At 38.9% G+C, this 12,431-nt stretch overlaps 1 protein-coding gene across 2 annotated transcripts; it reads right to left on the bottom strand.

Annotated features, from left to right (window-relative positions):
- Window positions 1-3,237: 3,237 nt before the first annotated feature.
- Window positions 3,238-11,874, bottom strand: rgs7bpb (regulator of G protein signaling 7 binding protein b). 2 transcript variants are annotated; one of them, XM_007256731.4, is made up of 6 exons: window positions 11,241-11,869; window positions 8,374-8,540; window positions 7,395-7,525; window positions 6,228-6,372; window positions 5,027-5,097; window positions 3,238-3,738 (listed from the first exon to the last, which is right to left on the bottom strand). In XM_007256731.4, the coding sequence occupies exons 1-6, from the start codon at window positions 11,379-11,381 to the stop codon at window positions 3,647-3,649; spliced, it is 747 nt and encodes a 248-aa protein (XP_007256793.1). In that variant the 5' UTR covers window positions 11,382-11,869; the 3' UTR covers window positions 3,238-3,646. The 2 variants fall into 2 exon arrangements, with proteins under 2 accessions (XP_007256793.1, XP_049322340.1); XM_049466383.1 differs by lacking the exon at window positions 3,238-3,738 and adding an exon at window positions 5,631-5,712 and having other exon boundaries at window positions 11,241-11,874.
- Window positions 11,875-12,431: the final 557 nt, after the last annotated feature.

The raw sequence follows: 12,431 nt of genomic DNA on the forward strand, positions 1-12,431 counted from the left end.
CCGGGGGAAGTTCTGACCTTACGAACAGAAAGCATTCCCTCTGAAAACACTCCCAGCACTGCTGTAAGAAGATTTCTTGCTTTGTTCTGGATCAAAAAGCTCCTTTTTTCAGAAAACATTGAAGACTGAGGTACAAAAAAACTGTCACATAATCAAAACCTGCCAATAATCAAAGAGAGCAAGATGTTAGATATTAAATAGAGCCAGAAAAGTTAAAAGCTACACTAAACACATTTTTTTTATGTGTTTTGTAAAAGGGACTCACCTACCTAAAATACTTGTTGCCTTGTCAGCCATGTTTTCCTTCTAATTCAGCAGGTCTTTTTACTAGCTAAAAAAAACGTAATTCTTAAAAAAGATAAGTCAAACAATTGCTGGATGTTAATCTACACAGATTTCTCTCCTGAAAACTGTTTATTTGGGTGAGTAAAGCGCTTCTGTTTATTTATAGTAAACTCAGATTTCTAGATTTCCACTAAAGCTGGAGCATTAGCATTAGCATTAGCTGTTAACTACTAGTGGTTAGTGACTAATGCCAACGGACAGCGCTACACTGAGGAAAGTCAGGGCGATATTTTGGAAGTGCTTTTGGTTTTAATACGGAAAACGCAGACTACAGTCCAATACATTCACCTCTGAACGATGAAAGAGCTAGCGGCTAACGGGTAATGCTAATTCTGCTCTAGTAGTGCTAGCCGGAGTTAGCAGCAAGCTACAGTCAGATATACTCGCCTCTGAATGTCCAAAAAGCTAGTGTGGTGAGCAGCTAATGCTAATGTTGTTCCAGCAGTGCTAGCCAGGTTTAGCAGCAGGCTACAAGCTGATAATACTGGTAGAATTCATACGTAAGGTGCACCGTACTATAACACTAGGCACACTGTCGATTTTTGGTAAAATTAAAGGATTTTAGGTTATCCTTACAGTGCAAAAAAATACGGTACTCCAATATTCCGAGCTGAACATTTGTGGGCACATATTAATTAAGACTGAGATCTTTGAGTTGAACCAACTTATAATAACTGAGTTTAGTCTGTTGCCATTGGCAGCTTCTTTTCCATTGGCTTCTGTCACAATCTGTTTGCATACTGGGTGTGTGCCCAATCTAAAAATCTACTCGAGTAAAAGTAAAAAGTACTCCATTTAAAATGTAATTTGAGTAAAAGTTACATAGCTACTTTTAATTATTTGATGTAAAAAGTAAAAACAAATCATAAATTCAATTGTTTTTAATGGACTATTATTCCACATAATAATTTGGACCAATTTATAGTTTTACAGTTCATTACTATTTTTAACTTGCCATTGCTGTGTTCTAACAGCTATTTACATGTTTTTTTAACATTTAAGCTGATTGTTTAATGATAAAAATATTTACCACCACATGCTTTCACAGGTTTGATGTGTAAGTTTTGAAAGCTGACAGCTCTGTCCGGCGGGGCACATTTTGTATTGCATGAGGACGTTATTGCCTCATTATTCCACGTGCGAACATCCGTGCCACTTTTTTTTTTTTTTATTCAGACAATTGTTTTTTTCTAAGCATTTTATTTTTTACTCAGTAATTGGAAGTTTTCCAATGTAGTGAAGTAAATTACTTTTGTCAAAATGTACTTGAGTAAAAGTTAAATTACCTATTTTAAAAACTACTTTAAAAATTACAAATTACTCATAAAATCTACTCAATTACAGTAACTTCAGTAAATGTAATCCATTACTTTCTACCATTACTATAGCTAATTTATGTGAATTAATGATTTTGAGAAAAGTCATGTAAGCTTGTTTTGCCTACTGCATCCCGTTAAGAGTCTATGTTAATTTAACTTCATTTTGATGTCATTGTTTATTTAGATTTTTCAGTGATGCCCCTTTAATTTAGAATTTGGGCTATAAAAACAAGGACAATATGCATATGTTGAGTGAAAACAACTTAATATAATCATTGCAATAAACTTAAACAAGTAAGTAACTTAACAAGTAAGTTGTGCAATAGTTACTTTAACTTAAAAGGTTAAGTTTCAGGTTCACCACATTTTGTGTGTCAAGTACTTGTGGTTTGTCTGTTGAACTTAAACGTTTGTTCAACTCGATGGAGTATTATAAATTACTAAAAAAATGTTTTAAAAATGTTAAAACTTATTAAAACTCAAAATTCATTTGAGGCAACGCATTACCTCAATTGATTTGAATAGACCTAACTTATTAGGGTTTACAGTGTATGATGTCTCCATATGTTGAACTGTTAGGAACAAGTCTCCTATTGTGTTCTATACCTGGCATCCCCTGGTGTGGAAATGGGACTGGGGAAAATGGGGTGGGCGAAAGCACACCGAATTTCTGTTCCATACCAGTCATCTGATGATAAATCTGCATCTTTTTATGAGTTACTACAAAAAATATTATATTTCTTCATCTTCTAACTACACTAGCTACAAATGGTTCTTTCGAGTGACTGCCATAGAACCCCCCCTTTTGGAACTAAATGGAACTCTGGGTTTCTTGGAAATTTGTTCATGGAAAAAAGTCAAACATCTCAACATAAATTACACAAGAGACTAACATTAAAATTATGATATCAGTCAACACATGGCACAACTGGAATGTACTATTGCAACACTTTGGTTGTGCCATTAAAAACACATTGTGAGCTCTCTAATTTAAAAAAGTTTATTATCATTAAAAAATGGCCTTTACATTATGAGTTTTTTGACTCTTACCTAAGATACTGGACACCAGAAGCAACATTCATGCTGCAAACTCTCAAAAGTAAATAAAATTAAATTAATTAATTAATTGAATAAATATAAATAAAATCAGACACACACATACACACACACACACAGAGATATTACACAAGCTGTGAAAGGAATGAGCAAAAACACCCAGAGAACAGGACATCGTTAATCATCCTAAACATGAGCTTATGATTACATAGAACTGCATTATGCACTGTACATTACATTACACTCTATTTTTTTGACTGTCTTCATGTTAGGAATGAAGAAGTAATGGCTTTAGTGCGGAACACTCTCGCGCCCCACTATGAATAATATCGTTTTCCAGACGTTCTTTCTTTACTTTTTATGGAAGACTAAATAATAAGCATTGCACAGTGAAATAAAGAAATAAAGAGAAGTCATGGAGCTGAGCTGAACTGTACCGGACCTTTAAACTCGTCTCAGTCCTCGCCCTGAACGAAGTATCAGAAGTATCAGAAGAGCATCATCCAAATCCAGAAAGGAAAGGACATGGTGTATACTTTTATGTATATTGTATATATTGTGGATATATTGTGTATATATCTTTTTTTAGTCTTTTTTTCTACATACAATCATACTGTATGGTCACCACACTCGATGGCGAATGGCAAATGGCAAAAGTCAATCAACGAAATTAAATAAAATCAAATAAATCCCAGTTGGATTTTCCACAGAGGCCAGACCAGGAGAGACAGGAGACTCTGGATAAGGTTTCCGTCTCTGCGTCGGCTCTGCAGATTGATGGCTTGGGCTGTGTTGTGTTTGTAATCACTAGAGGTGAATGAAGTCTGTAAAAATGGCGGTGACAGGGATCGATTTACTGAACTGTCTTTCCACATTTACAGCGAATGAAAGAGAAGACAAGTGGAGCTCGAAGATCTGCAGCTGCTTCAGCCTGAAACGAGGCAGCAAAGCCCAGAGAAACGTCTCTTCCTCTGCCTCACCAGCGGATACGGAGTCAGGTTCAGTAGACTGCTGTCATCTGCACACAATTACAAAAAAACAATCACATGACTCTAAGATTTATTGATAAAAAACAAGTACAGTACATCACAGTACTGTGCAAAAGTTTTAGGCAGCAAAGCAAATTACACTAATCCATTTGTCTCAGCAATATGAGTGTTTTTATCTGAAAAAGCATGTTAAGTATGTTATATCCTGTGGGCCTCTAAGCTGAAGAACAAAGGGTAGAGGTCCTCAGCCAGCATGTGTATATTATGTTCAGTTCCATCAGCAGCTCACCTGATTTACCAAATTTACCAATGTGTTTTACTGAGCTAATAAACACTTACTGCACAGATAAGACACTTATTCTGTACTGAAATTCCCACAGGTGCCTAAAACATTTGCACAATACTGTATGTTTAAAGAGTTATATAGTCTTTGGTGAGAGGAGGCTTTAAAGACTTTAAATTTAAAATTAAATTTTCAGACAGTACACTCTAAAAAACAGAGGTACGATATGAGTACTTTTTTGTACTCGAAGGTACACTCTTTATAATTGTACCTTCAAAGGTACAATATTGGTCTTTACGGGGTCAGATTTGTTCCCTCTGAAGTACAAAGTTATTTCTAACGGCAATAAGTACAAATTTGTACCATTTAACCAGCCAAAGGGTACATTCAGTATTTTGCATCACTGTACTAATGAACAATATATATTTAAATTGCACATTTTTTATTTGAAAGCCAGACAATTTTGGATCATCAAGTTTTTGAGCCATATTTAGTTGATGATAATGTTTATAATCTTTATGATCTTTACTGCCACAAAAACCATGGGTACAAAAAAGGACTTTCACTGAAAGGTACTTTTTTGTGCCTCAATATAAGGTACAGCCCCAGCGACAAGCTTTGTATTCTTTTAAGTACAAATCTGTACTTATATTTCTTAGAGTGTAGTAGGTACAGATTTCCATTGCAGGGATTATTAGCAGTTTTTCTGAGGCCTTCAAATTATTTATATCAACATCGAAATTATATCATATCGACCAAAATTAAGGAATATATTGTGATATAGATTTTGAGCATCGCAATGCACTTTGCACAGGGTGCACGATAGGGCCCTATATGTTTTTAAAATGAAAAAGAAGCCACTTTGATATGGTCTTTTATGGGGGTTTTCTGTTAAAACGTACAGGACTGGTGCTAATCTCAGAGGTCAGAGATTTTGTGAAATCTTTGAATGGTCAGATTTGTTGTGGCAGCACCCAAAGGACACCTACTTAATATTAAGCAGGTAGTGTTAATGTTAAGGCCAAAAGACAAACCTTGATTCTTCAGTGGCAAAGGCATGGTCTCCCTGAGTTTGCTTAGCAGATTTCGCATCTCTCGCATGTCACTGCAAATCACAACACAGCAAAACAGAAGACAATAAGTAAAACTAACTTCTGCCAGATACACTCTTAAACATTTAATTATCTAAAAGGTTCTTAGACATACAGCTCTGGAAAAAAAAACTCTTAGTAACAACAGGGTGTAAATTCACACAATGGTTTTGACCTTATGGTTAATGGTATAAGACTAACCCAGGTTTCTTTTTCATTTATTTTAAGCAGAAAATTAGAAAAAGTTACAGTTTGTTTTATCTAATGCCAAATAGTGAATTGTTAATAATGCATTAAAATATAGATGCATCCTACTTCCTACTGTAGATACAATCGACAGGTGCATCTCAAAAAAACTGAATATCATTGAAAAGTTACTTTATTTCGATAATTTAGGTAAAAATCTGAAGTTCATATATTATATAGATGTATTACACACAGAGTGATATATTTTAAATGTTTTTTTAATTTTACTGTTGATGATTATGGATTACAGCCAATGAAAACCCAAAAATCAGTATCTAAGAAAATTAGTATATTACATTACTTTTGGCAGTGTGGGCAGTGTGCCAAATCCTGCTAGAAAATGAAATCCCCATCTCCATAAAGTTGTCAGTAGCAGAGGGAAGCTGTAAGATATGAAGTGCTGTAAGATTCCGTGGGAAAACAAAACTGCACTGACTTTAGACTTGATAATAAAACACAGTGGATCAACACCAGCAGATGACATGTCTCTACAAACCATCACTGATCGGTGGAAACTTCACACTAGACCTCAAGCAGCTTTTTCTATTGTTGAAAAAGTGCCTGCTAGGGTGGCGCTTACTGCAATACAGTGTGATGATGTGCCTCTAGATTAAGACATATTAAAATGTTGTTTCTTATTGAGTGCCCATCTATAGGTGCCATTCTGCTCTTCCAGTAATAAAAAGTGCCATTATGAAGTGCCTTATATAACACACCTTGTAGACAGTGACCCAAAGGTGCCCTTTCCAGTAGAGTAAATGCAGAGGGATGTGAACAGGGTTGCCGTGTCAGTGTATTAAATGTAATGTGTGTGTTTGTTGTGAATGATGCAGAAACTAGTGTCAGTTATTTAGTAATGATCTGAATATGATCTGTAATGTTTAAAAGCTGTTCATACCTTTCTATGTTCTCGATGTCTGTGCACACAAGCCAGGACTCCTGGGGAAAGTCTACAGGTGATGATGATCTGTCCTCCAGTATCGGGATGTCCGAGCTTTCGTCCAGTCTACAGTCAACATTTGGTTCAGGGCAGGGTTCATTTCCTGCGGGAAGTAAAGACAGCACTCTCTTCAATGGTTTACAGTGATGTACCCAACCCTGGTTCTGAAAGCCTGAAGTTTCTATATTAAACATTAGTATTAAACCATAGAGCATTTATTTGCAGAAAATGAGAAATCTGATCCAGATCTGAATCTCGTTGAAATTCTCTGAAATGTAATTAAGAGAGAGATGGATGGTCAGAAGCATGAAACCATCAAACACTAGGAATGGCATAAGGTCACTCAAAAGCAGTGTGTAAGACTGGTGGAGGGGAGCATTCAAATCAATTTAATTACTTCTTATTTATATAGCGCTTTTTATAACAGAACTTGTCACAAAGCAGCTTCATAGAGAAAAAAACAGGTCCACATCTGTTATGAGCAGCACCACAGAGATGCTAATAATTGTGGTGAAAACAGTGGCTAAGAAAAACTCCCTTACATTAAGAGGAAGAAAGCTTAGGAGGAACCAAGACTCAGTCAGAGGAACCAATAGCTTTTGGGTCGATCCAAGACGCATGAAAGCTGTTATTAAAAATCAGGGTTATTCCACCAAATATTGATTTCTGAACTCTGATTCTAAATTAATATGAATTTGTTTTCTCTGCATTATTTGAGGACTAAAAGAACAGCATCTTTTTCATTATTTTGTTAATTTCTCATTTTTTGCAAATACATGCTCCAAATGATCATATTTTATTCAGAATTTAGAAGAAATCTTGCCAGTAGTTTATAGAGTAACATACAATGTTAATTTTACTCAAGCATAAACCTACAAACATTAAAAACCAGAGAAACTGATCATTTTAAAGTGGTCTCATTTTATTCCGGAGCTGTGCAACATCGGAGTTAAATGTAACGCAGCATAAGCACTTGATGCTCTATTTAAAATCTTTCACCACTGTGTCTTTTTGCACTGCATTCTTTTAATACACTTCCATCTGCATAACATGAGTGGAACTGAGCTCTGAACACAGAGCTACACAGAATCTGCTGCCCTCTTCTGGCGTCGTGCAGCTCCTCACCTTTCCTGTGGATCTGCAGTACACCCAGCAAACACATGGACTTCAGCATCTCGGTGATGTACATCTCCAGACAGCACTGCAGCTGGATGAAAAGCCTGCATATTTCAGGGTGGATTTCTCCATCTTCTGGCCTAGAGGGGGCAAAAACACACAGACACAGACCATAAATAGTCAGTGCATCAGCAATTGTGTGTGTGAGAGTGTGTTTTTCACACCGGAGGATGGCAGTCGTTGTGCGATGGTCACACCAGCCTGACAGATGGCGTAAAGTCACACAGGGACACAGCCATGGACTACTTTTATCCATCCACCCTGTGGGGAACGGGCACCTACCATACAGATACAGCCTTAGTTATTCCACCTGCCACATCCTCCACGTTGACATTGTTTCTTTCAGCTAAACTTTAAACTAAGGCTACTAAACTCTTACCTCAGACTTTGTGATTCGGTGCTTGGGCAGTTTCACCGTATCGAAGCCCCAGAGTCGCCCTATATCATAAAATTTTATGTGAACTGCGCCTGCTTTGATTGGTGTTCTGTCAAGGTGAGCTGCCTTGCCAAACTGTGCTTCCATAGCGTTTATTTAGGGTCTCATTAAAACGCAGAATCAACCGGAGATCCGATTTAAACCTATAGTTACTGACACAAGATAGCTAATGCTAACTAGCTATGTAAACAGAGCTGTAAGCTCCTCCTTAGCTCCTCCTTCAGCTCTGTCTTTGGGTGGTCCTGAGCCGAGGTATGCGAGGCTTTAACTCACTGGTTCTCTGATCAACTCGTATTTCTGAGGATTTTCTTTTACTAGCTACTGCAGACATTGGACGCTGAGAAACAGTTTCATGTGCAGCATCGTAAACAACTCAGAAAGACCTACTGTATTTCATAAAGAACAAGAAAAAGTGGATTTTAGCGGAGTGGTGGATTAAAGTGCACACAGTCTACCCAGTCTCAGTCAGAGTTTAATACATGGAATTCTTACCCGGAGATGACGGTGAGGCTCTGGTAGGCAGTCTGAGCCACGCCGCAGCCTTTGATGCGCGTCTTGTGCATCTGGGTTCTCAGAGAAGGACAGTCCACTGTGATCTCCCCGATAGAGATGACCTGCTCACGGTGCAGCGCCACCAGAGTGTTGAACTCCTGCACTGTCTAAAAAACAAAGAAGACACAGATGCTCTCTTAGTGGTGAGCATGTATGAGTGTGTGTGGCAGGGGTGTGCTGTATTATATTGTGTTGTACTGAACACAATATTGTTGTGCTGGGGACAGAAACACAGTAGGGGAGGGTTAAGAGCTGCTCACTCCCTCAATTCACACTCAGATTGGTCATCAAAAGTGACAGACACAACATATCACATTAAGGTTGCATGATATATCGTTAAAGCATCACCATCGAGATGTGCGCAAGAGCAATAGTCACATCGCAGGACATGCATCATGTTCTCTCGCCTGTAGGGAAACTCTATGAAGTTACACTCACTTATATTTATATAGCGCCTTCCTAGAAACCCAAGGACACTTTACAATCATGTTTTATACACAACCATTTACACTCAGCCCTCAACCTCACACACACAACCGCACACCAGTGAGAAGCGGCAGTCAATCTTAAACAGCATACTCTTAACCGGAAACAACCATCCACCTGGAGTGCCAATCCACGTCTGGGCACACAGTCATATATACAGCTCTGGAAAAAATTGAGAGACCACTTCAGTTTCTGAATCAGTTCCTCTGATTTTCCTATTTAAAGGTATATTTTTGAGTAAAATGAAGATCGTTGTTTCATTCTTAAAACTACGGACAACATTTCTCCCAAATTCCAAATAAAAATATTGTCATTTAGAGCATGTATTTGCAGAAAATGAGAAATGGCTGAAATAACAAAAACGATGCAGAGCCTCAAAGAAAATAAAGTTTTTTTATTTATTTCAAGAGTATAGAAATCAATATTTGGTGGAATAACCATCTTGACATGTTCTCCTCCACCAGTCTTTTCTCTCTTTTTTTAGAGCTGCACATGCACACATATACATACTTACACACACATCAGGACAATTAAAGTATTAATTTTTTCTAGGTAATTTAGAGTATCACATTTACCTGATCTTCATGTTTTGGACTGTGCAAGGAAACCATCATGGACACAGAGAGAACATGGAAACTTCACCCAGATAGGGACTTGAACCCAAGACCCCCCAGCTTGGAAGCGAACGTGCTTAACACTAGGCCGCCGTACCGCCTAATACAGCATCTATACAGCACTGCATCCCTCTGCAATGCATTTACTCTACTGGAAATGACACCTTTAGGGCTCTCTCTAATAGCACTTTTCCACCAAAAGAACTCTGGTTTTTGAACCAGTTCAATTCATCAAACGTCACATCATACATCATCACCAGAGGCTCTTGCAAAGCAGCAGTGAACAGAAGAGGTCACAGTTCTTGCTGAAGAACCTAGTATTCTACAGTTCCTGCTGCAAATTAATGTTCCTGATCCCGGAACCTACTGTTGTTGGTGGAAACATGGCGAACCATTTGAAAATTAGGCCAGTGCAATGATGGAAAATAGCTATTAATGGGGTGCCATAGACACATGAAGCAGAGATGACAAAAACAATCGCTGACAAACCGATTAATCGGTTCAATCAATTTAATCTGCATGAAATGAAGCTTCGTCTATATAAAGGCTGCCTTGCAATGATTCTCAACATAATCATCAAAAATTATTGGTGTGCCATAATATATCATACGCAGTGATTTCAACAACATCTTTGCATATTGCAATATATATATATATATATATATATATATATATATATATATATATATATATATATATATATATATATTAAATTCAGTGTTTTGCCATGTCACCAAGAATATCAATATAGCAGAAAAATACTATGAAATATTGTAATATCATTTTAGGGCCATATCGCTCAGAGCCATCGACAAAGTCGATTATAAACACTTAAATCCCATATCCCATATTTAACTGTTTCTACTGTTTTGAAGCAAACAGGTACAAGAACCAGTGTTGCCGAATTCAGCATCCCCGCCAGGAAAAGCACCCCCTCTCGGATCGTATTTCTAAGTAAAGTTAAAGCGCTTTTATCAAGAAGATGTGGGTGAGCGCTCCCAAGGGTGGGTGCTTTTCCTGGCGGGGGTGCCGAATTTGGCACAACACCGATCCACAGGAGCAGAGATGGATGACTAGCCGACAAATCAATAAATTAAAAAAAAATTCAGACAGATTAGTCGCCTACCAAAATAACCTTTATAGTTTGCAGCACTAATATTTACCCAATCATGCATCTTAATATGGGGTCATCTGCATGAAGTCAAGCTGTAGAGATGTGGGTTTGCATCAAAATTATTTAAAATTAATCCATTAAATTAATCCAACCATGCATCTTAGTACAGGGTCATCTGCATGCATGAAGCCTGATCTAAGTGAAGTGAATTAAAGGCTGCTTTGCACTAATTCTCCTCTATACACCTAAAAACCACCTTGCTTATACACAGATACACACAGCACAGTGTGTAGCCTCCTAGCCTATCACAGCCTAGCCTAACCTATCCTAGCAGCCTGTTATAAATGGCTTTGCTCTGCTGAGAGTCCTGCAGTGCCACCATCCACGACTCGACTGCGTTATGCGTAATGCACAAAAACAAAGACTGGCAGGGCCATTATATATATATATATATATATATATATATATATATATATATATACTCACGTGTGTGTGTGTAAGCAAGCAGCAAGCAAGACACAGGCAAACACAGAAAGATGCCACCTGCTCGCTCGCTCGTGCGCGCGCGCGCTCTAGCGCTATACTATACCCACCATCCTGCAGTCGTCCAGGGCGCGCTGGGCTCGGCGCGTGCTCTCGGTGCTCTCGCGGCGCTCCTGCGCGGCGCGGCCCAGCTGGAAGATGCTGCCTGCGGAGCGCGGGCGCTTCTTTCGCCCGTTCGGTGCAGAACACATGCATGCGCGTGCACGAGCCCCAACACGACGCAGAGAAAAAACAGGGACGCGCTGCTCTGCGCTCCGTGCGTCCTCCTCCACCACCTCCTTCTCTCCCTTTCTTTCGTTCTTTCTTTACCTCCCTCTCTCCTCTTTTCTCTCTCTCTTTCCTCCGTCTCCCACCCCGAGCAGCCCCGAGGTCTCAGCAGCGCATGAGGAGGGCGCGGGCCAGGCGCGCTCCAGCCGTCCGCATCCCCCTCTCTCCTCTCCGGCTCGACGAGTCACCTTCAGCCGCCCTCCTCCTCCTCCTCCAACACCGCCCGCGCGCTGCTGATGCTGAAGCTGGAAGGCCGAGGAGAAGCGCGGAGCGCCCCGTCAGGCTGCAGCTACACCAGCTACACACACACACACACGGGGAGAGAAAGAAAGAGAGAGAGAAAGAGAGATACAGCTCTGGTTGAGAGATCACTTTCTGAATCAGTTTCTCTGATTTTGCTATTCATAGGTCTTTGTTTGAGTGAAATTGCCATTGCTGTTTTATTCTAAAAACTACAGACAACATTTCTCTCAAATTCCAAATAAAAATATTGTCATTTACAGAAAATGAGAAATTGCTAAAATAATGCAAGTTTTAAGAGTTCCGAAATCAATATTTAGTGGAATAACCCTAGTTTTTAATCACAGTTTTCATGCATCTTGGCATTATGTTCTCCTTCTCCACCAGTCTTACACACTGCTTTTGGATAACTTTATGCCTTTACTCCTGGTTCAAAAATTCGAGCAGTTCAGTTTGGTTTGATGGTTTGTGATCATCCATCTTTCTCCTGATTATATTCCAGAGGTTTTTTAATTTGGTAAAATCAAAGAAACACATAATTTTTAAGTGCTCTCATTCTTTTTTTCAGAGCTGTATATAGTGAGAGAGGTGAGATAGAAAAGAGATGGAAAGTGTGTGTGTGTGAGAGAGTGAAAAAGGAGAGAGAGGTGAGAACACGAGAGGTGAGAGTGTGTGTGTGTGTGTGAGAGAGAGAGAGTGCTAGACAGAGTGGGGAGAGGGGGAGAAAAAGTGGA

This window comes from Astyanax mexicanus, chromosome 17 (genome assembly GCF_023375975.1).
Source record: "Astyanax mexicanus isolate ESR-SI-001 chromosome 17, AstMex3_surface, whole genome shotgun sequence".
NCBI classification, from domain to species: Eukaryota; Metazoa; Chordata; class Actinopteri; order Characiformes; family Acestrorhamphidae; genus Astyanax; species Astyanax mexicanus.

Bases quoted from the DNA above. Each gene is read 5' to 3' on its own strand.
- rgs7bpb (XM_007256731.4), bottom strand. From the start codon at position 11,381: ATGTGTTCTGCACCGAACGGGCGAAAGAAGCGCCCGCGCTCCGCAGGC. The intron at 7,526-8,373 runs GTAAGAATTCCA...TGCCCCCTCTAG, and splicing joins AGCCTCACCGTCATCTCCGG to GCCAGAAGATGGAGAAATCC. The intron at 3,739-5,026 runs GTTTGTCTTTTG...AATTGTGTGCAG, and splicing joins TTTGCCACTGAAGAATCAAG to ATGACAGCAGTCTACTGAAC.